Raw genomic sequence first — 25,892 nt, forward strand, 5'->3', positions numbered from 1 at the left:
AGTCCTCGAGATATCTGCACCCCTCTAATTCTGGCCTTTGTGTATCCCCAATTTTAATCGCTTAACTATTGGCGGCTGTACCTTCAGCTGCCAAGAGCCTAAGTTCTGGAATTCTCTTCTTAAACCTTCCCGCCTTTCTACCTCTCTCTCTCTCCTGCTTTGAGATGCTCCTACAAATCAGGCTCTTTGCCCAAACCTTTGTCACCTCCATTTAGAATCAGCCTCTCCCTCACTTACCTTCAATTGCATCAAAATCATGAGGGGCCTGGACGGAGTAGATAGGAAGAAACTGTTCCCACTCGTGAAAGGATCGAGAATGAGAGGGCACAGATTTCAAAAAATTGGTAAAAGAAACAAAAGTGACATGAGGAAAACTTTTTCACGCAGCGTGAGGTTAAGGTTTGGAAAGCACTGCCTGAGAGTGTGGTGGATGCAGGTTCAATGGAGGCTTTCAAAAGGGAATTAGACTGTTATATGAAAAGGAAGAATGTGCAGGGTTACAGGGAGAAGGCGGGGAATGGCATTAGGTGAAATGTTGATTCACAGAGCCGGTAAGACACGATGGGCCGAATGGCCTCCTCGGTGCTGTAACAATTGTATGATTCTGTGTTTCTGCATCCTGCTGCTGCTTTCAAGCTGGAAGGCCTCTGATTGGCCCTCCAGCTTCGACAACCCGCCTGCTGCCCTTAATTAAACGATGAGTCCATCCTCTGGCTATTAATTGTCCTTCCCAGGGAAAATCACAGTGAGTGACTGTTCCCCACACAGTGCAGGTTCAGAAGCCCGCAGAGAAATTCCAGCCTTAAAGGTGGAGGCGAACACACTGAAGACTGATTCTGGCCTCAGCTGATGTCCACTCACACGTAGACATTTGTCCACAAATACACACACTTACACGTGCAAAGTGTGGGCAGGAGGGCGGCAACAGCTCATTAGGCTCTTTGAGGAGCTTGTTAACAGACTGGGGAAGCTAAGGAAGCAATTTTTAAAGCTTTATCGCCGAACCCAAACAGGATCTTGCACAGCCGTCAGGTCCAAAGCAGGCAGAGGTGAAAGTTCTTTTATTGGTGATGGCAAATTTCTGGAGCTGGGGGATTTTGTGCAGGATCGTGCACTTGACCGTCCATTTGGCCGTTTGGCCACTTTTGTGCTGGGTGAGGCTGCGGCCCGGCGAGGAGCTGCCTGCTCTCTTCTATAAGACAGTGGTAGGCGCCATCATGGCTGCCATCTGCAGAATCAGGACCCTGAAATTATCCGGCCTCAGGTTCCCGAAACCAATTTGAAAATTCAGCCAAAGATTTCACAGCAACAATATCCTAGGAACTGAGCTCAAAAAACTCTCTGACCTGAGCTTTCACAGTTTGCTTTCAATGCCACCTACTGTTGGTGCAGTGAACACAAAGAAAAATGGTGGCCTGGAAATAACAGTGCAATATTATTGGGTAAACACGTTAATTTATTCTTGAGATGTGAGACTCACTGGCAAGGCCAGCATTTATTGCCCATCTCCAATTGTCCTTGAGCAGGTGCTGGTGGGACTTGTTCTTGAACCGCTGTAGTCCACGTGCTGAAGATTCTCCCATCGTGATGTTCGGAAGGGAGTTCCATGATTTTGATCCAGTGACGATGAGGGAACGGTGATTTATGTCCAAGTCGGAATGGTGCGTGACTCAGAGGGGAACTTGGAGGTGGTGGTGTTCCCATACACCTGCTTCCTTTGTCCTTCTAGCTGGTGGAGATCACATGCTCGGGAGGGGCTGTCGGAGTAGCCTTGGCGAGTTGCTGCAGTGTATCCTGTAGATAGTGCACATGGCAGCCCCAATGGAAATGGACCTTTAGGTTACTTGACGTGTTGTTTTGTCTCTTAAGTTAATCGATTTATTTTAAATTAGTTCATGACTTCACTAAAGGACAAGACAAAGGAAGATGTTCTTAGTGTAATATTGAACAGTATAATATCCTAAACTGCAACCTGGTATTTGAAACAACTATTGAACAAAAGTAACTTGCTTCCACCAATCTGCCTTTGATCATGCCTTTTAACTGACTGGTTATCTTCAATTCTCCAGGACCATACAGACCACCAATCCACTGTTGAAGGCTGTTTTAGTTTGTTTTATGTAGAGTAGGAGGAGGCTCATGTGGAGCATAATTGCCAGCATGGACCAGTTGGGCCGAGTGGCCAGTTTTTGTGTTGTACATTGGATATAATTCTATGTAAACAGTATCAGAAACTAACTCATTGGAAACATTTTTGACAGTAGATGGTTGTTGATACAACTGAGAACTGAATATAGGGATAATACAATGGCAGGCATGTGATATGCATCCAGCAACTGATTCCTGGGGAGATTAGACATGTGGGCCTGAGGCCTACCATTTTTTTTTAGAATTAGAATTAGAACATTACAGCGCAGTACAGGCCCTTCGGCCCTCGATGTTGCGCCGACCTGTGAAACCATCTGACCTACACTATTCCATTTTCATCCATATGTCTATCCAATGACCACTTAAATGCCCTTAAAGTTGGCGAGTCTACTACTGTTGCAGGCAGGGCGTTCCACGCCCCTACTACTCTCTGAGTAAAGAAACTACCTCTGACATCTGTCCTATATCTATCACCCCTCAACTTAAAGCTATGTCCCTTCGTGTTTGCCATCACCATCCGAGGAAAAAGACTCTCACTATCCACCCTATCTAACCCTCTGATTATCTTATATGTCTCTATTAAGTCACCTCTCCTCCTCCTTCTCTCCAACGAAAACAACCTCAAGTCCCTCAGCCTTTCCTTGTAAGACCTTCCCTCCATACCAGGCAACATCCTAGTAAATCTCCTCTGCACCCTTTCCATAGCTTCCACATCCTTCCTATAATGTGGTGACCAGAACTGCACGCAATACTCCAGGTGCGGTCTCACCAGAGTTTTGTACAGCTGCAGCATGACCTCGTGGCTCCGAAACTCGATCCCCCTACTAATAAAAGCTAACACACCATATGCCTTCTTAACAGCCCTATTAACCTGGGTAGCAACCTTCAGGGATTTATGCACCTGGACACCAAGATCTCTCTGTTCATCTACACTACCAAGAATCTTCCCATTAGTCCAGTACTCTGCATTCCTGTTACTCCTTCCAAAGTGAATCACCTCACACTTTTCCGCATTAAACTCCATTTGCCATCTCTCAGCCCAGCTCTGCAGCCTATCTATGTCCCTCTGTACCCTACAACATCCTTCGGCACTATCCACAACTCCACCGACCTTAGTGTCATCCGCAAATTTACTAACCCACCCTTCTACACCCTCTTCCAGGTCATTTATAAAAATGACAAACAGCAGTGGCCCCAAAACAGATCCTTGCAGTACACCACTAGTAACTAAACTCCAGGATGAACATTTGCCATCAACCACCACCCTCTGTCTTCTTTCAGCTAGCCAATTTCTGATCCAAAGCTCTAAATCACCTTCAACTCCATACTTCCGTATTTTCTGCAATAGCCTACCATGGGGAACCTTATCAAACGCCTTACTGAAATCCATATACACCACATCCACTGCTTTACACACATCCACCTGTTTGGTCACCTTCTCGAAAAACTCAATAAGGTTTGTGAGGCACGACCTACCCGTCACAAAACCGTGCTGACTATCGCTAATGAATTTATTCTTTTCAAGATGATTATAAATCCTGTCTCTTATAACCTTTTCCAACATTTTACCCACAACCGAAGTAAGGCTCACAGGTCTATAATTACCAGGGCTGTCTCTACTCCCCTTCTTGAACAAGGGGACAACATTTGCTATCCCCCAGTCTTCCGGCACTATTCCTGTCGACAATGACGACATAAAGATCAAGGACAAAGGCTCTGCAATCTCCTCCCTAGCTTCCCAGAGAATCCTAGGATAAATCCCATCTGACCCAGGGGACTTATCTATTTTCACACTTTCCAAAATTGATAACACCTCCTCCTTGTGAACCTCAATCCCATCTAGCCTAGTAGCCTGAATCTCAGTATTCTCCTCGACAACATTTTCTTTCTCTACTGTAAATACTGACGCAAAATATTCATTTAACACTTCGCCTACCTCCTCTGATTCCACACACAACTTCCCACTACTATCCTTGATTGGCCCTAATCTAACTCTAGTCATTCTTTTATTCCTGATATACCTATAGAAAGCCTTAGGGTTTTCCCTGATCCTATCCGCCAATGACTTCTCGTGTCCTCTCCTTGCTCGTCTTAGTTCTCCCTTTAGATCCTTCCTGGCTAGCTTGTAACTCTCAAGCGCCCTAACTGAGCCTTCACGTCTCATCCTAACATAAGCCTTCTTCTTCCTCTTGACAAGCGCTTCAACTTCTTTAGTAAACCACGGCTCCCTCGCTCGACAACTTCCTCCCTGCCTCACAGGTACATACTTATCAAGGACACGCAGTAGCTGCTCCTTGAATAAGCTCCACATTTCGATTGTTCCCATCCCCTGCAGTTTCCTTCCCCATCCTACGCATCCTAAATCTTGCCTAATCGCATCATAATTTCCTTTCCCCCAGCTATAATTTTTGTCCTGCGGTATATACCTGTCCCTGCCCATCGCTAAGGTAAACCTAACCGAATTGTGATCACTATCACCAAAGTGCTCACCTACATCTAAATCTAACACCTGGCCGGGTTCATTACCCAGTACCAAATCCAATGTGGCATCGCCCCTGGTTGGCCTGTCTACATACTGTGTCAGAAAACCCTCCTGCACACACTGGACAAAAACTGACCCATCTAAGGTACTCGAACTATAGTATTTCCAGTCGATATTTGGAAAGTTAAAGTCCCCCATAACAACTACCCTGTTACTCTCGCCCCTGTCGAGAATCATCTTTGCTATCCTTTCCTCTACATCTCTGGAACTATTTGGAGGTCTATAAAAGACTCCCAACAGGGTGACCTCACCTCTCCTGTTTCTAACCTCGGCCCATACTACCTCAGTAGACGAGTCCTCAAATGTCCTTTCTGCCGCTGTAATACTCTCCTTGATTAACAATGCCACACCCCCCCCCCCTCTTTTACCATCTTCTCTGTTCTTACTGAAACATCTAAATCCCGGAACCTGCAACATCCATTCCTGCCCCTGCTCTACCCATGTCTCCGAAATGGCCACTACATCGAGATCCCAGGTACCAACCAATGCTGCAAGCTCACCCACCTTATTCCGGATGCTCCTGGTGTTGAAGTAGACACACTTTAAACCAGGTTCTTGCTTGCCAGTGCCCTCTTGCGTCCTTGTAACCTTAGCCCTGACCTCACTACTCTCAACATCCTGTACACTGGCACTACATTTTAGGTTCCCATTCCCCTGCTGAATTAGTTTAAACCCCCCCGAAGAGCACTAGCAAATCTCCCCCCCAGGATATTGGTACCCCTCTGGTTCAGGTGAAGACCATCCTGTTTGTAGAGGTCCCACCTACCCCAGAAAGAGCCCCAATTATCCAGGAAACCAAAACCCTCCCTCCTGCACCATCCCTGCAGCCACGTGTTCAACTCCTCTCTCTCCCTATTCCTCGCTTCGTTATCACTTGGCACGGGCAACAACCCAGAGATAACAACTCTTTTTGTTCTCGCTCTAAGCTTCCACCCTAGCTCCCTGAATTTCTGTCTTAAATCCCCATCTCTCTTCCTACCTATGTCGTTGGTGCCTATGTGGACCACGACTTGGGGCTGCTCCCCCTCCCCCTTAAGGATCCCAAAAACACGATCCAAGACATCACGAACCCTGGCACCTGGGAGGCAACATACCAACCGTGAGTCTCTCTCGTTCCCACAGAACCTCCTATCTGTTCCCCTAACTATGGAGTCCCCAATGACTAATGCTCTGCTCCTCTTCCCTCTTCCCTTCTGAGCAACAGGGACAGACTCTGTGCCAGAGACCTGTACCCCATTGCTTACCCCTGGTAAGTCGTCCCCCGCAACAGTATCCAAAACGGTATACCTGTTGTTGAGGGAAACGGCCACAGGGGATCCCTGCACTGCCTGCTGGTCCCATCTCCTTCCCCTGACGGTAACCCATCTACCTACTTCTTTTACCTGAGGTGTGACTACCTCCCCATAACTCCTCTCAATAACCCCCTCCGCCTCACGAATGATCCGAAGTTCATCCAGCTCCAGCTCCAGTTCCCTAATGCGGTTCTCGAGGAGCTGGAGTTGGGTGCACTTCCCGCAGATGCAGTCAGCAGGGACACTCTTGGCGACCATTACCTCCCACATTCTGCAGGAGGAACATACAACTGCCTTAACCTCCATTCCCACTATTCTAAATTCCCAACAAATCTACTGAAAAACCAAAAAAAAATGTCAAAATTTGTTAGGTTAGCAATCCAACGGACAGAACTTCTTAACTAAAAAGCTGAGGTACTCAGCACTTTAGGGCATTGCTTTTCAAACTGGCCTCCCTACAACCCAGGGAATCCTCAAGGTGATTGCAGGAGGTTCTGAATGGGTCACAACGTCATCATATGTCAACCTATCATCAGATACCTACATTGGTTGACCCACAAGCACATTATTTTTGTTGCTGAATACTAATAGAAACATGTTTTCTGCAAATGATGTCTCTATTTTCCAAAGGGCTCCCAGCACTGCCATTTAAAAGTTAGGATAAGGAGTCTCTCAGAGTAACAAACTAATGTAACTTTACAGATCTGCGTCAAGCTTGTCTTAATACCTCCCCATAACTGACAAAATGAGGTTCTGGTGTATATTTTATTGCCATTTTTAGGTCGAGACATTTTTTGGAGTTTGCACCTTTGAGGGAGGTCAAAGATCAAATAAGCTGTGACATCATGGTTGAGTTGTCAATCAAAGAAGCCTTGCCTTCAACATTCTGATTGGCTCCTGGGTCCCAAATCCAACCCTGTGTTGATTGGAATCCTTGGACATGGCAGCTGTTCAATTGATTAACGAGTGGTCAGTCATCATTGATGATGTCATTTCCTGCTTAATGAACTGGGGTTGGGGGTCCTGGAGTATAAATTCCAGTCCTTTGATAGTATAGTTTTAGGCATTTGGTGTTGATCCTAAAATTGTGATAGTTTTTTTTTTGGTTTGTGTAAATTAAAAGCTACATTCTCAAAATGGATTCTCAGATTTGTCAAAACTATCACCAGGATTGTGAGGCTGCTGTCAACAAGCAGATTAATGTGGAACTTACTGCTTCCTATCTTTATTTTTCTTTGGTGAGTGTTGTCTCTGGGTTTACAATAAAATCTATTATGTTGAGGTGAACTCTCTTCCTTCAACCTAACTTGTCTTATTGTATGTTTGAGTTTTGTTGTCTGCATATGTCTTTTTTTAACTTAATTTTTGTAGTAATTTTACTGCAATTAATATAATTGTGGTGTTAGTATCAATTGGTTTGTTAATTGACTATTCTGAGACTGATATATGTGGAGCAAAAGTGTCCTTGCAACTTGAAATTTAGACTTTAGAATTCACTCAGGATGTGGCTGATATTTCCTATCTATCCCTCTAGTTGCCACAACTGAGTGGTTTAGTAGGGTATGTCAGAAGGTAGTTGAGTCAGTTATGTTTGTGCTTGACTGGAGTTACCTATTGGCCAGGTAAGGACTTTTTTTTTAAGTTGGTTTGTTATTTAGCAATTTGACCCCTTCACAATTGCTTTTTCTGGTATTTCTAGTTTGGTGGGTTTTTTTTTCAAGATTTAACATAAATTCTCTGGATTACCAATCCAGTAACATAATTGGTATGCCAGTCTTTTGTCTTTAAATTTGAAAATGCTCTGCTGCTAACATTAAGGAAATTGTGCAGTTTCCTTGGTGAGCTGTGAACAATCCTAACTGTTGAACAATGGAAGGTTTACAATCCTTCTTGGAAGGCCTGTGAGCATTGCACTTGAAGGGATTTGTTTTGAATTCCCACTTCCATGGTGTCTATAAAGTTGCCCATCTGTGTTAATTGTATTCTGGTTACTATTTCAAATTTTCTTTAACTGGAAATATTTTTTAATGGAAAATGGAAAATTTGATGAAATTTAAGCATCAGACTGGAAATTTCATCAGGATTGCTACTAACTTCCTCAAATTTTCTGGTGTGTTTGGTGATTAATTTGGAGTTGGATGGTTTTTTCACTTCAGTTCTACCATCCATACAAACCATCCAAAACACTAAGGAAGGCAAGAGATTTTAATTTCATTATTGAGCAGTCAGTTTAACTGAAAGGCAGGAAGACTATTTGGCTCAAACCTTTTTGAGGAGTAAACGGAGGCCAATTGTGTGAATGAAATTTAAATTGTTCTTTCAGATGTCTTTCTTTGACCGGGATGATGTCGCCCTCAACAACTTCTCCCAGTTCTTCAAACATCATTCCCATGAGAAGCAGGAACATGCGGAGAAGCTGATGAAATTCCAGAATCAGCGTGGAGGCCGCATCCTCCTACAGGATGTGAAGGTTAGAAATGGCTGCTTTAATGTCAGTGCAATCTTTTCCATCAACATATCGTTTTCAAAATTTGAAGGGAGTAAAGAATTTCTTTCTTTAGCTTCACCTGTCCAATCTCATTCCTGGATAATTCTACACACCAATGTCTGTCTTGCTGTGTGGGCTGAGCTACAGCAGAGATACGCTCTGAATATGTTTTGACTTCCTTGCACATGTTAGTTCTATAGCTCTCCCACAAAATAGTGATAGTGGTAGAACCATCAGTTATGGCACAGAAAGAGGCCATACAACCATGTCTGTGCTGGCAGAAAAACAAAAACTAGCTGCCCAATCTAATCTCTCCTTCCAGAACCTGGTCTGTAGCTTTGCAGGTTACAGCACTTAAGGTGCAGGTCCAAGTACCTTTTTTTTTTTTAAAAAGAGTTGAGGGTTTCTGCCTCCACCACTGATCTGGGCAGGGAATTCCAGACTCCTACCACCCTTTGGGTGAAAAGGTATTTCCTCTTATCTCTTCTGATTATTCTACCAAACACCTTAAATCTGTGCCTCTCCACAAGGGAGAAATGGGTCCTTCCTGTCTAATCTATCTAGGCCCATCAAATTTGATGATCCTGAACTCTCCTTTAGTGCAATTGAGTATAAATAGACAAGTTGAAATAGCTGAACCTTCCAACAGTATAACTGTCTTTTCCCATTTCAGAAACCAGAGAGGGATGAGTGGAGCAATGGTCTACTGGCAATGCAGGTTGCCCTCAGTCTGGAGAAGAATGTGAACCAGAGTTTGCTGGATCTACACCAACTTGCCACCACCTGTACTGACCCTCATGTAAGCTTCTCTTCCTAATTCTGGTCACTAATAGACTAGTGTATTGTTTCTTTCATTTTTTTTTAAGTGATCAACCAGAAATGGACCAGTTTGACTCCAAACAGATTTGTTCTTGTCCATGGATAGCCATTGATCCAAAGTTAACATTACATACTACTTAGCAGTTGGTTAAAATCTGGATTAACTATAGAACTTGATTTCAGCTGTGGCTTTGTTAGCACTCTGCCTGAGTCGAGAGGTTGTGGGGGCAAAAAGCTGAAGTGTTGTACTTCAAAACTGGACTGTCATACATTGGTTCAGATGAAATGTTCTACACTTGTGAGGAACAAGAGGATGGCCAGAGTGAGGGTAGGGCCGATCAGGGATAGTGGAGGGAACTTGTGCCTGGAGTCGGAGGAGGTAGGGGAGGTCCTAAATGAATACTTTGCTTCAGTATTCACGAATGAGAGGGACCTGGTCGTGTGAGGACAGTGTGGAACAGGCTGATATGCTCTAACTGGTTGAGGTTAAGAGGGAGGATGTGCTGGAAATTTTGATTGATATGAGGACTGATAAATCCCTGGGGCCAGACAGGATATACCTAAGGATATTACGGGAAGCGAGGGAAGTGATTGCTGCGCCTTTGGCGATTATCTTTGCGTCCTCACTGTCCACTGGAGTAGTACTGGATGATTGGAGGGTGGCAAATGTTGTTCCCTCTTTCAAGAAAGGGAATGGGGATAACCCTGGGAATTATAGACCAGTCAGTCTTATGTTGGTAGTGGGCAAATTATTGGAGAGGATTCTGAGACAGGATTTATGATTATTTGGAAAAGCATGGTTTGATTAGAGACAGTCAGCATGGCTTTGTGAGGGGCAGGTCATGCCTCACCAGCCTTATTGACTTCTTTGAAGATGTGACAAAACACATTGATGAAGGAAGAGCAGTGGATGTGGTGTATGTGGATTTTAGCAAGGTGTTTGATAAAGTTCCCCATGGTAGGCTCATTCAGAAAGTCAGGAGGCATGGGATACAAGGAAAGTTGGCTGTCTGGATACAAAATTGGCTGGCCCATAGAAGACCGAGGGTGGTAGTAGATGGAAAGTATTCAGCATGGAGCTCGGTGACCAGTGGTGTTCTGCAGGGATCTGTTCTGGGACCTCTGCTCTTTGTGATTTTTATAAGTGACTTGGATGAGGAAGTGGAAGGCTGGGCTAGCAAGTTTGCCGATGACACGAAGGTTGCTGGAGTTGTGGATAGTGTGGAAGGCTGTTGTAGGTTGCAACGGGACATTGACAGGATGCAGAGCTGGGCTGAGAAGTGGCAGATGGAGTTCAACCTGGAAAAGTGTGAAGTGATTCATTTTGGAAGGTCTAATTTGAATGCAGAATACAGGCTTAAAGACGGTATTTTTGGTAGTGTGGAGGAACAGGGGGATCTTGGGGTCCATGTCCATAGATTGCTCAAAGTTGCCACCCAAGTTGATAGGGTTGTTAAGGCATATGGGGTGTTGGCTTTCATTAACAGGGGGATTGAGTTTAAGAGCCGTGAGGTTATGCTGCAGCTCTATAAGGCCCTGGTTCAACCACACTTGGAATATTGTGTTCAGTTCTGGTCGCCTCATTATAGGAAGGATGTGGAAGCTTTAGAGGGTGCAGAGGAGATTTACCAGGATGCTGCCTGGTCTGGAGGGTGTGTCTTATGAAGAAAGATTGAGGGAGCTAGGCCTTTTCTCATTGGAGTGAAGAAGGATGAGAGGTGACTTGATAGAGGGGTACAAGATGATGAGAGGCATAGATAGTGAATAGCCAGAGACTTTTTCCCAGGGTGGAAAGGGCTATTGCCAGGGGGCAGAATTTTAAGGTGATTGGAGGAAGGTTTCGGGGATATGTCAGTGGTAGGTTCTTTACACAGTGGTGGGTGTGTGGAATGCGCTGCCAGCAGTGGTAGTGGAAGCAGATACATTAGGGACATTTTAAGTGACTCTTGGATAGGTACATGGATGATAGTAGAATGAAGGGTGGATATTTAGTTTGATCTTAGAATAGGTTAAAAGTTCGGCACAACATCGTGGGCTGAAGGGCGTGTACTGTTCTATGTTCAAGGCCCCATCTGAGTGGATGTAAAAATCACATGGCAATCTGGAAGAACAGGAGTTATCCCAGTGTCCTGACCAGTATCTAATCCACCCACCCACCCCACACCACACCATGGTTTCTGGGAGCTTGCTGTGTGCAAATTGGCTGCTGCATCTTATTACAACAGTGACACTTCAAAAGTACTTCATTGGCTGTGAAGTGTTTTGGGATGTCCTGTGAATGTCAGTTTTGTATAGCATCTTTCACAGCCTCTGGACATTCAAACTGGATAACAACCAATGAAGTACTTTGAAGTTTCATTTAAAAGCTGCTGTGTTTGAGTGACCATAACCTGACATAATGCAGCATACCACATCACTTCCTGAAAGCAATCTACCTACTCAAAGCAGGAGTGAGAATTGGCTGCAGAAAAACTGATCTTCATATTTGGCATCTTGCAACTGTGTATCTACTTCTTTGGCCTCCTTGTCTCTAGACAATGGGTAAGTGCCTGGAGGTGGTCAGTGGTTTGAGGAGCAGCGCCTGGAGTGGCTATAAAGGCTAATTCTAGAGTGACTGACTCTTCCACAGGTGCTACAGATAAAATTGGTCAGGGCTGTTACACAGTTGGCTCTCCCCTTGTGCAACTGTGTATATGTAATGACATATTTTTCTTCCCTTCCAGCTGTGTGACTTCCTGGAGACTCACTATTTGGATGAGCAGGTGAAGGTGATCAAGCAACTTGGGGACTACATCACCAATCTGAAGTGTCTGGGAGCTCCTGAGAATGGGATGGGAGAGTACCTGTTTGACAAGCTCTCTCTAGACGAGAGTAGCTAATGTGGCATCACATTACCTAACTATTTGAATGTAGACTAGTTTGTCTGTCATGTGCATTTCCAATTGTATGCAGATAAAATGTGGCTTTCTGTGTAAAAAGCTGTATCAAAAGAATTGAATTGTTCCACATTACTTGAAATAAAACTATCTTCAATTGATTTTTGTCTGTATGAAGTTATATACTATCATGCAGACCACTGACACTACTTTTAAGATTTGGCAACTTGTAGCTCAGTCATTTGAAGTCCATTTATTTGCTGTTAACTAGCTGAGCCAACCAGCAAGTAACAATTGTGAATAGACTGAATCTTCAACTGGGTTCCCCTCCAACTGGGGGAAGGTGAAATTTTCTTGGGCTTTGACTTGCCAATGACTTCAGCTGTGCCTCTATCACATGTGGTGACACATAAACTCAAATCATCCTGAACAAATTGTTATGGGTTGAAGTACTAGACCCCTGGGGGAGTGGAGGGGAAGATGTTGAACAAGAATTACTATTCTAGGCCAAAGTGAAATGCTTTTTCTGGCCTTGGGAGGCTACAAATTCAAGGCAACAAGTTACTTTTGCCTTTCCCAGCCCTTCCTCCCATCGAACACCTCATCTCATTAGGTTGTTTTCTTGCTGTGCTGCAAGAATGTCTGTAAAATAACTTTTGGGGAAAGAAGGAACAAAACCATCTGTTCCCAGTTCCTCATTTGATGCCATCTTCATCTACAGATCTAAGTTGCTTTGTCAGATGGCTAGGAAGTTGAGTGTCTTCAAGTTATGACAGGTGTGTAGTTTAGAAGCTCAAGTCAAAACAAATTGACTTGAGCCAAAAGATGTGAGCTGGCTGGACCAAGTTCAGCTCTGTCTCAAACTATCTTGAATTGGACAGAAAGCCATTCCTCTATTGTTGCTGGGTCAAAGTCTTGGAATTCCTTACCAATGTCTTCAACTTCGATTTGCTGTGCATAGCAGTGCCGAGTCTGTTTTCAGGTGGATATGCATGCATATATCTTGAAGGGTACGTTGCTTATGTAGAGCCTGTTGGTCCTTGTGTGGCACATTCCTGGTTGCTGTACTGCTTTGAAGGACCATTTATCCCCACCTAACATTGTTCAGAAATCTCACTGGAGACAGTAGCAATTCAAGGCAGCTCACCACCACCCTCAAGGGCAACTCAGGCTGGGTAGTAAATGCCTGTTTTAAAAAAAAAAAAAATGAAATCACAGTTGCTATAAATACAGCAGTTTGTGAATTTAAACATAGCAAGCCTAATGTCCTGTAATCTAGTTTGAAGTATTGAAATAAATTGTCCACTTATCATTTAGTGGCTGCACTTTCCAAGTTTAAGAATGGTCAATGTCCTGCATTTCTTAGCTTTCCCCATCTTTCAACTGTGTACAGATTATCTTACACAGGAGGTAGCTTTCCTGTCATATAAGTCAATGATCTCTTCAGCTAGTTTCCATTGCCTGAAAGGCTCAGAGGAATTTTCTTTCTCCCCTTCATGGATTTTTATCTGGCGGTCTCTTGCAGGAGATTACATGGTTTCGGGTGGGTGTAGTGTCTGTATTAAGAGCCATGAGAGCACAACTGTATGGAACAGGCTCAATTGATCGGTTGGTCTCTTCATGGGTACTGGTGAGCCAGACTCACTGACACAAATTAACTATTTATATAATAAAAGCAAAATATTGCAGATGCAGGAAATCTGAAATAAAAACAAGAAATGCTGGAAATACTCAGCAGATCTGGCAGCATCTGTGGAGAGCGAAGCAGAGTTAACATTTCAGGTCAGTGACCCTTCTTCAGAACTTAACCACTTATATCATGTGCTAAAGGGCACTTTTCCCCCAACGAGGAGAGAATATTCTAATTGAGACTGAGCCAGTGTTCTATACAAGTTTAACATAACTTCCTTGCTTCTGTACTCGATGAATGAACCCGAGAATGCTGGATGCTCTATTAACAGCTCTCTCAACCTGTCCTGCCACCTTTAATGATTTATGCACATATACACCCAGGTCCCTCTATATAATACAATATAGTGCAGAAAAGGCCCTTTAGCCCATCGAGACTGCACCGATGCATTAAAGATACCTGACCTGTCTACCTAATCCCATTTGCCAAAACTTGGCCCATAGCCTTGAATGTTATGATGTGCCAAGTGCTCATCCAGGTGCTTTTTAAATGATGTGAGGCAACACGCCTCTACCACCCTCCCAGGCAGGGCATTCCAGACCGTCACCACCCTCTGGGTAAAAAAGTCCTTTCTCAAATCCCCCTTAAACCTCCCGCCCCTCACCTTAAAACTTGTGTCCCCTCGTAACTGACCCTTCAACTAAGGGGAACAGCTGCTCCCTATCCACCCTGTCCATGCCCCTCATAATCTTGTACACCTCGATCAGGTCACCCCTCAGTCTTCTCTGCTCCAGCAAAAACAACCCAAGCCTATCCAACCTCTCTTCATAGCTTAAATGTTCCATCCCAGGCAACATCCTGGTGAATCGCCTCTGCACCCCCTCCAGTGCAATCACATTCTTCCGATAATGTGGCGACCAGAATTGCACACAGTACTCCAGCTGTGGCCTTACCAAAGTTCTGTACAACTCCAACATGACCTCCCTGCTTTTGTAATCTATTTGTATCCCTATTAACCTGCCCTTCTGCCTTCAGAGATCTATGGACAAACTCGCCAAGGTCCCTTTGTTCCTTGGAACTTCCCAGTGTCAGGCCATTTATTGAATACTTCCGTGTCACATTACTCCTTCCAAAGTGCATCACCTCACACTTTTCAGCGTTAAATTCCATCTGCCACTTTTCTGCCCATTTGACCATCCCGTCTATATCTTCCTATAACCCAAGACACTCCACCTCACTGTTAACTACTCGGCCAATCTTCGTGTCATCCGCAAACTTACTGATCCTACCCCCACATAGTCATCTATGTCGTTTATATAAATGACAAACAATAGGGGACCCAGCACAGATCCCTGTCGTCCGCCACTGGACACTGGCTTCCAGTCACTAAAACAGCCGTCTGTCATCACTCTCTGTCTCCTACAGCTAAGCCAATTTTGAATCCATCTTATCAAGTTACCCTGTATCCCATGTGTATTTGCTTTCTTGATAAGTCTCCCATGTGGGACCTTGTCAAAGGCTTTGCTGAAATCCATGTAAACTACATCAACTGCACTGCCCTCATCGACACACACGGTCACATGCTCAAAAAATTCAATCAAATTTGTTAGGCATGACCTCCCTTTTGCAAAGCCATGCTGACTATTCCTAATCAAATTTTGCCTCTCCAAGTGGAGATAGATTCTCTCCTTCAGAATTTTCTCCAATAGTTTCCCAACCACTGACATGAGACTCACTGGTCTGTAGTTCCCTGGCTTATCTCTACAAACTTTCTTAAATAGTGGGACCACATTTGCTGTTTTCCAGTCCTCTGGCAGCTCCCCCGTGGCCAGAAAGAAATTAAAAATTAGGGTCAGAGCCCCTGCAACCTCCACCCTCGCCTCCCACAGCATCCTGGGACACAAATCGTCCGGACCTGGAGATTTGTCCACTTTTAAGCCTGCCAAAACCTCCAATACCTTGTCACTCCCTATGACAATTTGCTCAAGAACCTCACAGTCTCTCTCTTTGAGTTCCATATCTACATCCACATTCTCTTGGGTGAAGACAGATGTGAAGTATTCATTCAACACCCTACCAATGTCCTCTGGCTCCACCAACAGATTTCCCCCTTGGTCCCTAATGGGTCCTACGCTTTCCCTTGTTATGCAATGTGGCTGTCCCTTTTTTATTTCTAAACTCCACCCATAAAGCTTCATTTGATGCCCCCTCCAAGGTATCATCTCTCCTTACTGCAGTAACTGACTCCTTAACTAATATTTTACCCCTCCTCTGTCTCGCCTGAAGATTCTATATCCCGGGATATTGAGCTGCCAATCCTGCCCCTCCCTCAACCATGTCTCTTTCGGTGATGGCTACTATATCACAATTCCACATGTCAATCCTTGCCCTTAACTCATATGTTTTACCTGTAATACTCCTGCACCCCCTTTAGAGTTGCACTCATTATTTTATGTTATCTCTGCATTTATCCAACCAAAATGAATCACTTCACACTTTGCTGCATTACATTTCATCTGTCTCTTTTCCACCCGTTCCAACAACCTATCTATGTCCTTTTGGAGTTCTATACTGTCCTCCTCATAGTTCACAATGTTTCCAAGTTTTGTATCAAATGCCAATTTTGAAATTTTGCCCTGTCCGGCAAGATCGGGGTTATTAATACATATATCAGGTACAGCAGGGGTCCTAACATCGAACCTTGGGGAACTCCACTACAAACTTTCCTCCAGTCCGAAAAACATCCATTATCACTACTCTCTGTTTCCTATCACTCAGCCAATTTCATATCCATGTTGCTACTGTCCCTTTCATTCCATGAGCTAGAGCTTTGCTCACGAGTCTGGTTTTTGGCACTGTGTCAAATGATTTTTGGAAGTCCATGTACACCACATCAACAGCATTACCCTGATCAACCTTCTCTGTTACCTCATCAAAAACTCCAGCAAGTTGTTAAACACAATTTGCCCTTCACAAATTAGGCTTTCCATAATTAACCCACATTTGCCCAAGTGGCTATTAATTTTATCCCAAATTATAATTTCTAAAACCTTCCCACCACTGAGGTTAAACTGACTGGCCTGTAGTTGCTGGGCTTATCTTTACAACCTTTTTTGAACAATGGTGTAACATTTCCAATTCTCCAGGCCCCTGGCACCACCCCTGAATCTAAGGAAGACTGGAAAATTATGCCGCTGCAATTTCCACTCTCACTTCCCTCAGTATCCTTGGATGCATCTCATCTCGTCCTGCTGCCTTATCAACTTTAAGTACCGCGAGCCTATCCAATACCTCTTCCTTATCAATTTTAAGTCATTTAAATGCCTGAATTACTTCCTCTTTCATCATGACCTGTGCAGCATCTTCTTCCTTGGTAAAGAGAGATGCAAAGTATTCCTTTAATACCTCAGCCATACCCCCTGCCTCCATGTGTAAATCCCTTTATTAGTCCCTAATTGGCCCCACTCCTCCTTTTACCACCCTTTTACTGTTAATGTTCCCATAGAAGACCTTTGGGTTCCCTTTATATTTTCTGCCAGTCTCTTCTCGTACTCTTTGTTGCTCTTATTTGCCTTTTCACTTCCCTTGTGAACTTTCGATATTCTGCTTGGTTCTCACCTGACATCTGTCATGGCATATTTTTTCGTCTTCATCTTTATCTTTTTCATCAACCGGGGAGCTCTGGATTTGTTTGCCCCACCTTTCCCCTTTGTGGGAATATACCTTGACTGTGCCCAAACTATCTCTTCTTGAAAGGCAGCTCATTGTTCAGTTACCATTCTGTCTGCCAATCTTTGATTCCAATTAATCTGGGTCAAATCCATTCTTAACCCAATTGAAGTTGGCATTCTCCCAATCCATTATTCTTACTCTGGATTGTTCTTTATCCTTTTTTGTAGCTAACCTAAATCTTATGATACAATGATCACTATTCCCTAAACGTTCGCCAACTGACACTTGATCCAATTGGCCCACCTCATTCCCAAGAATCAGGTCTAGCAGTGTCTCCTTTCTCATTAGACTGGAAACCATACTGCTGCAGAAAATTCTCCTGAACACACTCAAGGAAATCTAGCCCTTCTTTTCCCTTTACATGACTACTATCCCAGTTTATATTCAGAGAATTAAAGTTCTCCATTATAACCACTCTATAATTCTTGCACTTCTCTGCAATGTCCTTCCAAATTTGCTCCTCTGCACCTTTGCTGCTATTTGATGGCCGATAAATTACACCCAGCAATGTAATTGCACTTTTTTTGTTCCTCAGCTCCAGCCGAATAGATTCGGTCCTTGACTCCTCTGGGTCATCCTTTCTCTCAGGCACTGCAATGTTCTCCTTCATCAAAACTGATACCCCTCCCCCTTTCCTTCCTTTCCTATCTTTCTTGAACACCTTATATCCAGGAATATTTAGTACCCAGTCCTGCCCTTCTTTGAGCCAGGTCTCTGTTATTGCCACAACCTCATATTTCCATGTGGCTGGCTGTGCCTGCAGCTCGCCAACCTTATTTACACTCCGCGCATTCGCAAACAGTAAAGCCTAATTTAAATGTTATTACTTCCCCTGTTCCTCTGACTCCATCTAATAAACTTGCTATTTCTTACTCTAGTGCAATCTGTATCTTTCAATTCTCTGTGCACCTTGGTGTTCCTCTGTTGTATTATCTCCTGGGTCCCACACCCCTGCCAAGTTAGTTTAAACCCTCCCAAATAGCACTAGCAAATCGCTCCGCATGGATCCTGTCCCAGCTCTGTTCAACTTGCCTGGCCTCTAAAGGTCCCATCTTCTCCAGATCTTGTCCCAGTGTCACAAGAATCTAATGCCTTCTCTCCTGCGCCATCTTTCCAGTCATGCATTCATCTGGTCTATTCTCTATTTCTATACTCACTTGCACTTGGTACCAGGAATAATCCAGAGATTACTACTTTAACTACCAGAGACTGCTACTCCTCCTGGCTGGCCTCCCATATTCTAGGAGGTCATCCAGAACTCCAGTGCCCTTGTCCTCAATCACACCAAGTCCTATTCACCCATCATGCCTATCATCGCTGACCCACATTAACCTCCTGGTTAACCAAAGCCGCTATTTCAAATTCTCACCCTTCTTTTCAAATCCTTCATATGGCCTCGCCCATCCCTATCTCTGCAATCCATCCGGCCCCACAGCCCTCGAAATATCTGCACTCCTTTAATTTTGGCCTTTGAGCATTTACAATTTTAATTGCTCCACCATTGCCAGCCGTACCTTCAGGAATTTCATCCTTAAACATCCTCACCTCTTTACCTCTCTCTCTCTATTCCTTGAAGATACTCCTTAAAATCCAGCGGTTTGATCAAGCTTTTGTCACCTCCATTTAGAATCATCCTCTCCTTCACTTACCTTCCGCTGCATCAAAATCATGAGGGTTCTGGACAGAGTAGATAGGAAGAAACTGTTCCCACTCGTGAAAGGATGATGAACGGGAGGGCATAGATTTCAGGTAATTGGTAAAAGAAAATAAGGTGAGGTCAAGGTTTGGAAAGAACTGCCTGAGAGTGTGGTGGAGGTAGGTTCAATCGAGGCTTTCAAAAGGGAATTGGACTGTTATATGAAAAGGAAGAACGCGCAGGGTTACGGGGAGAAGGCGGGGGAATGGCATTAGGTGACATGCTGATTCGGTGAGCCGGTGCAGACACAATGGGCCGAATGGCCTCCTTTGATGTTGGAACAGTTCTATGATTCTGTGATTCTGCATCCTGTTGCTGCTTTCAAGCTGGGATATGCCCATAGAAGACGTTTGGATTCCCTTTTATATTTGCAGCCAGTCTCTCCAGCTTCGATTACCACCCCACTGTCCTCAATTGAACGATGAGTCCATCCTCTGGCTATCAATTGGCCGCCCCAGGGAAAATCACAGTGAGTGACTGTTCCCCACACAGTACGGGTTCAGAAGCCAGCAGGGAAATTCCAGCCTTAAAGGTGGAGGCGAGCACAGTGAAGTCTAATTCTGTCCTCAGCCCATATCCACTCACACGTACACACGTGTTCACAAATACACACACGAACATATGCACACTCATACATGTGTGTGCACACAGGGGTAGCAGTGTGGATCGTCTCAGGCATTAGATCTCATTCTCTATTCAAAGAAGAGCAGGGAATTTTCCTTCAGCTTACATCACTAAAACAGACTATCTGGTGGTCATTATCATATTGCAGTTTGTGGGAGCTTGCTGTGCACATATTAGCTACCGAATTTCCTACATTACAACAGTGACTACATTTCAAAAGTACTTCATTAGCTGCAACGTGCTTTGGGACTTTCAGAGTTCTTCCTTTCGAGTTCTGCGACAGTCGTCTGTCTGGAAGACACAAGGGCCGGGATTTTCAATTGCCGGTTGGGTGGGGAATGAATGTGGACGCAATTTGAAAACCGTCACCTCTGAAACGCGGGACGGTGGGAGGGGGCAACGGGAAACCTTTTCGCCGACAATTAACAGCCCATTAACCTCCTTGAGGAGCTTGTTAACGGGACTGGGAGCGCGAGGAAGCAATTTTTAAAGGTTAGTGCGCCGAACTCAAACAGTCTGGTGCAGGTTATTGCACAGTCGTCGGGTCCAACGTGGGCAAAGGTGAAAATTCTTTTATTGGTGATGACAAATTTCGGGAGCTGGGGGATTTTCGCTGGATCCTGCACGTTACCTTCCATTTGGCCGTTTGGCCACTTTTCAGAGCAACAATATTCTCTGAACCAAGATTAAAAAACTCTTCTTTGAATTGACACCGACCTGAACTACATTTGGTTGCAGTTTGCGTTCAATGCCAACTACTGTAAAAACACAGAAAAATGGTGGCTTGGAAATAACAGTGCAATATTATTGGTAAACACTTTAATTTATTCTTGAGATGTGAGACTCACTGGCAAGGCCAGCATTTATTGCCCATCTCCAACTGGTCATGAGAAGGAGCTGGTGGGACTTGTTCTTGAACCGCTTTAGTCCATGCGCTGAAGATGCTCCCATAGTGTTGGTCGGAAGGGAGTTCCATGATTTTGACCCGGTGACGATGAGGGAGCGGTGATTTATGTCCAAGTCAGAATGGTGTGTGGCTCAGAGGGGAACTTGGAGGTGGTGGCGTTCCCATACACCTGCTTCCTTTGTCCTTCGGGCTGGTGGAGGTCACATGCTAGGGAGGGGCTGTCGGAGTAGCCTTGGGGAGTTGCTGCAGTGTATCCTGTAGATAGTGCACACGGCAGCCCCAGTGGAAATGGACCTTTCAGCTACCTGACATGTTGTTTTGTCTCTTAAGTTAATTGCACCAATCCACCATAACCAACTTGCCTCTCATGCCCTCATATTTACCTTTGTTCAGATTTAAGACCTTAGTTTCAGAATAAACTGTATCTCTTTCAAACTTCATGTAGAATTCTATCATATTGTTGTCACTATTTCCCAATGGCTCCTTTACTGCGCTGCCATTTAAATGTTAGGATAAGGAGTCCCTCAGAGTAACAAACTAATGTAACTTTACAGATCTGCATCAAGCTTGTCTTCATATCTCCCCACAACTGCCAAAATGAAGTTCTGCTGTATATTTTATTGTCATTTTTAACTCGAGGCCTGTTCAAAGTTTGTACTTTTCAGGGAGGTCAAAGATCAAATAAGCTGTTACATTATGGTTGAATTGTCAATTAAAGGAGCCTTACCTTCAACATTCTGATTGGCTCCTGGGTCCCAAATCCAACCCTGTGTTGATTGGAATCCTTGGACATGGCAGCTGATTAACGATGTCATTTCCTGGTTAATAAAATGGTGTTGGGGTCCTGGACTATAAATTCAAGTCCTTTGACAGTGTAGTTTTATGTAGTTGGTGTTAATTTGTGATAGTTTTTTTGTTGGTGTAAATTGAAAGCTACATTTACAAAATGGACTCTCAGATTTGTCAAAACTATCACCAGGATTGTGAGGCTGCTGTCAACAAGCAGATTAATGTGGAACTTTCTGCTTCTTATCTTTATCTTTCTTTGGTGAGTGTTGTCTCTGGGTTTGAAATAAAATCTATTATGTTGAGGTAAACTCTTCCCCCTATTTCAACATAACTTGACTTATTGCATGTTTGAGTTTTGTTTTAACTAAATATGTTCTTTCAAATTAGTTTTAGTAATCTTGCTGTCATTGTGAGATGTGATAAGTGTTCAGTATCAATCGGTTTCTTAATTGATGATTCCAAGTGTGATAAATGCAGAACAAAAGTGTCCTTACAGATTGAAATTCATCCTTTTTATAATTCATTTGTAGGTGTTGGTTAGTATTTACTGCCCATTCCTCTAGTTGAAACAACTGTATGGCTTACTAGGCTATGTCAGATGTTAGTTAAGTCAGTTATGTTAGTGTGGGATTGGAGTTATGCATAGACACTAGCTTTCATTTGTGAGCCAGTTGGGTATTTAACAATTTGACACTATCTCAATTGCTTTTTCTGGTGTTCCTGGATTTTTAGTTTGTTTTTTTTTTGTCTGCTTGAGACTTTAGTGTAGGTTTTCTGGATTATTAATCCAGTAACAGTGTACTGATGTCTTGTTTGAAATTTTTGAATTAATATTGAATGATTTGGTACCATTTCCTTGGTGAGCTGTGACTGATCCTAACTGTTGTACAATGGGAGGTTTACAATGTTTGTGGAAGGCCTGTGAATGTTGTATTTGAAGGGGTTTGTGTTTTTAATTCCCACTTTCATGCTGTCTATAAAGTTGCTATTCATCTCTTTAGTGTTAATTGTATTCTGGCTAAAGTTTCAAATTTTAATCTTGAATTGGAAGTACACATTACAGTGCAAAATGTTTAAATTTCATTAATGCTTGGGAATTTTCCATCAGACTGGAAATTGTCAGAAACTGCTAATTCCTTCAAGTTTTCGAGTGGGTTTGGTGATCAATTTGGAGTTGGTTGGTTTTGTTCCACTTCTACCTGCCTAATCTTGACAATTGGGAACAAAAGGCATTTAATTACAGACCATTCAAAACTCCAAAGGAAGGCTAAGAGAATTTAATGTAACTTTATTGAGCAGTCAGTTTAATTGGAAAGCAGGATGACGATTTGGCTCTCCTTTTGAGGAGTGAACTGAGGCCAATTGTGTGAATGAAATTTGAATTGTTCTTTCAGATGTCTTTCTTTGACCGGGATGATGTTGCCCTGGAGAACTTTTCCCAGTTCTTCAAACATCATTCCCATGAGAAGCAGGAACATGCAGAGAAGCTGATGAAATTCCAGAATCAGCGTGGAGGCCGCATCCTCTTACAGGATGTGAAGGTTAGAAATGGCTGCTTTAATGTCACTGCAATCTTTTCCATCAACATTTCCTTTTCAACTCTTGAAGGGAGTAAAGAATTCCTTTCTTTAGCTTCACCTGTCCAATCCCATTCCTGGATAATTCTACACACCAATGTCTCAGTCTTGCCGTGTGGGCTGAGTGACAGCAGAGATGCACTCTGAATACATGTTCTGACTTCCTTGTGCACTGTAGTGTCTAAATAGGGATGGTAGTAGAAGCATAAAACTATTTCTTGCAGCACAGAGGCCATTCAGTCTGTCTCTGCTAGCAGAGAAAAAACTATCTGCCCAATCCCATCTCTACGTTACAGCACTTCAGGTGTAGGTCCAGGTACTTTTTTTTAAATGAGTTGAGGGTTTCGACCTCTGCCACTAATCTGGGCAGTGAATTCCAGACTCCTACCACCCTCTAGGTGATTTCCTCACTTCCCCTGTAATCCTTCTACCAAATGCCTTAAATCTGTGTCCCCCACACCCTTTAATTGTTCCTTCCTGTCTAATATCTAGGCCCCTTTAAAATTTGATCCTGAACTTTTTTTTTCAGTGGGATTGAGTATAACTAGACATGAAAGCAATCCTGAAATAGCTGAACCTTCCAACAGTATAACTGTCTTTTCCCATTTCAGAAACCAGAGAGGGATGAGTGGAGCAATGGTCTACAGGCAATGCAGGTTGCCCTCAGTCTGGAGAAGAATGTGAACCAGAGTTTTCTGGATCTACACCAACTCGCCACCACCTGTACTGACCCTCATGTAAGCTTCACTTTATCCTAATTCTGGTCACTAATAGGCTTGTGTATTGTTTCATTCACTTTGAAGTGATCAACCAAAAATGGACCAATTTGACTCCAAACAGATTTGTTGTTGTCCATGATGACACCAGAATAGCCATTGATCCAAAGTTAACATTACATACTGCTCACCAACCGGTGAAAATCTGGATTAAAATTAGAACTTGATGCAACTTGATTTCAGCTGTGGTTTTGTTAGCACTCTGCCTGAGTAGAGAGCTTGTGGGGCAAAAAGCTGAAGCGTTGCACTCCAAAACTGGACTGTTATACACTGGTTCAAATGAAATGTTGAATGAAGGCCCCATCTCCATGAGTGGATGTAAAAGATCACAAGGCAATCTGGAAGAATGGGGGAGTTATCCCAGTGTCCTAGCCAGTATGTAATCTCAACACCTGCACCCCCACCCCCCCACCCCAATAAATCAGTTTCTGGGAGCTTGCTGTGCACAAATTAGCAGCTGCATCTTCCAATTACAAACTTTGACACTTCAAAAGTACTTCATTTGGCTCTGAAGTGTTTTGGGATGTCCTGTCAGTTTTTGTATAGCATCCTTCACAGCCTCTGGACATTCAAAACTGGTTTACCATTCATGAAATACTTTGAAATTTCATTTAAAAGCTGCTGTGTTTGAGTGACCATAACCTGACATAATGCAGCATACCACATCACTTCCTGAAAGCAATCTCCTACTCCGAGCAGGAGTGTGAATTGGCTGCAGAAAAACTGATATTCAAATTTGGCATCTTGCAACTGTGTATATGTAATGACATATTTTTCTTCCCTTCCAGCTGTGTGACTTCCTGGAGACTCTCTATTTGGATGAGCAGGTGAAGGTGATCAAGCAACTTGGGGACTACATCACCAACCTGAAGCGTCTGGGAGCTCCTGAGAATGGGATGGGAGAGTACCTGTTTGACAAGCTCTCTCTGGAGGAGAGTAGCTAATGTGGCATCACATTACCTAACTATTTGAATGTAGACTAGTTTGTATGTCATGTGCATTTCCAACTGTATGCAGATAAAATGCAGCTTTATATTTAAAAAAAAAAAAAATGCTGTATCTAAAGAATTTAATTGTTCCACATTAATTGAAATAAACCATCTTCAGTTGATCTTGTCTGTATGTAGTTATACATTATCATGCATACCACTAATACTATTAAAATTTGGCAACTTATAGTTCAGTCAGTTTACTTGCTGATTTCTTGCTGGTTGGTTCAGCTAGTTACAATAGTGATTTGACTGGAGAGGAGCCCAGTTGAGTATCCAATTTGGGGGGGGGGGGGGGTGGAGTTGAGTTTCTTGGTCTTTGACTTGCCAATGACCAACTGTCTTCATGACATGTGGTGACATGAGCTCAGATTGTCCAGAACAAATTGACATGGGTTCAAGTACTAAACTCTTGGGGGATGTGGGGGGAAGATCTTGAATAAGAGTTACTATTCTACACTAAAGTGAAATGCTTTTTCTGGCCTTGGGAGGTTACAAATTCCAGGGAAGCTAGCCCCTCAAACATCTCATTAGGTTGTCTTGTACTGCAAGAGACACTTTTAAAATAACTTCTTTGGGGGTGGGGTGGGGGAAGAAGGAAGAAAACCTTCTGTTCCCATTTCCTCATTAGATGCTATCTTCATCTACAGATCTAAGTTGCTTTCTATCAGCTGGTTAGGAACCTGTGTCCTCAAATTATAACTGGTGTTGACTTTAGAATCTAAAGTCAAAGCAAATTGATTTGAGCCTTAAGAAGTGAACTGGCTGGCCGGACCAAGTCCAGCTCTATCAAACTATCCTGAATTTGACATCAAGCCATTGCTCTATTACTGAGTCAAAGTCTTGGAGCTCCTTAACACCGTTCTCTCTAAATTCTGGTTGCTGTGCAACCCCACTGCCTTGTGAGTGTTGCGGTAGAGGCCAAGGCTAAGGGAGTAAACCCTAACAGATATTCCGGAGTGGAACCCCGTAGGCAGTCATGTGTCACCTTTGGCATGTTTCCAGCA

At 43.5% G+C, this 25,892-nt stretch overlaps 2 protein-coding genes across 2 annotated transcripts; both read left to right on the forward strand.

The window, feature by feature from the left end:
* The first annotated feature begins 6,993 nt into the window (after window positions 1-6,993).
* Window positions 6,994-12,252, forward strand: LOC137353651 (ferritin heavy chain-like). Its single transcript, XM_068020002.1, has 4 exons — window positions 6,994-7,220; window positions 8,306-8,452; window positions 9,144-9,269; window positions 12,013-12,252. Exons 1-4 carry the CDS (start codon window positions 7,119-7,121, stop codon window positions 12,166-12,168), a joined length of 531 nt encoding a protein of 176 aa, XP_067876103.1. The 5' UTR covers window positions 6,994-7,118; the 3' UTR covers window positions 12,169-12,252.
* A 9,416-nt stretch (window positions 12,253-21,668) lies between these two features.
* Window positions 21,669-24,914, forward strand: LOC137353652 (ferritin, middle subunit-like). Its single transcript, XM_068020003.1, has 4 exons — window positions 21,669-21,802; window positions 22,938-23,084; window positions 23,732-23,857; window positions 24,685-24,914. The coding sequence occupies exons 1-4, from the start codon at window positions 21,701-21,703 to the stop codon at window positions 24,838-24,840; spliced, it is 531 nt and encodes a 176-aa protein (XP_067876104.1). The 5' UTR covers window positions 21,669-21,700; the 3' UTR covers window positions 24,841-24,914.
* Window positions 24,915-25,892: the final 978 nt, after the last annotated feature.

Source organism: Heterodontus francisci, chromosome 41, assembly GCF_036365525.1.
Source record: "Heterodontus francisci isolate sHetFra1 chromosome 41, sHetFra1.hap1, whole genome shotgun sequence".
Taxonomy (NCBI): domain Eukaryota; kingdom Metazoa; phylum Chordata; class Chondrichthyes; order Heterodontiformes; family Heterodontidae; genus Heterodontus; species Heterodontus francisci.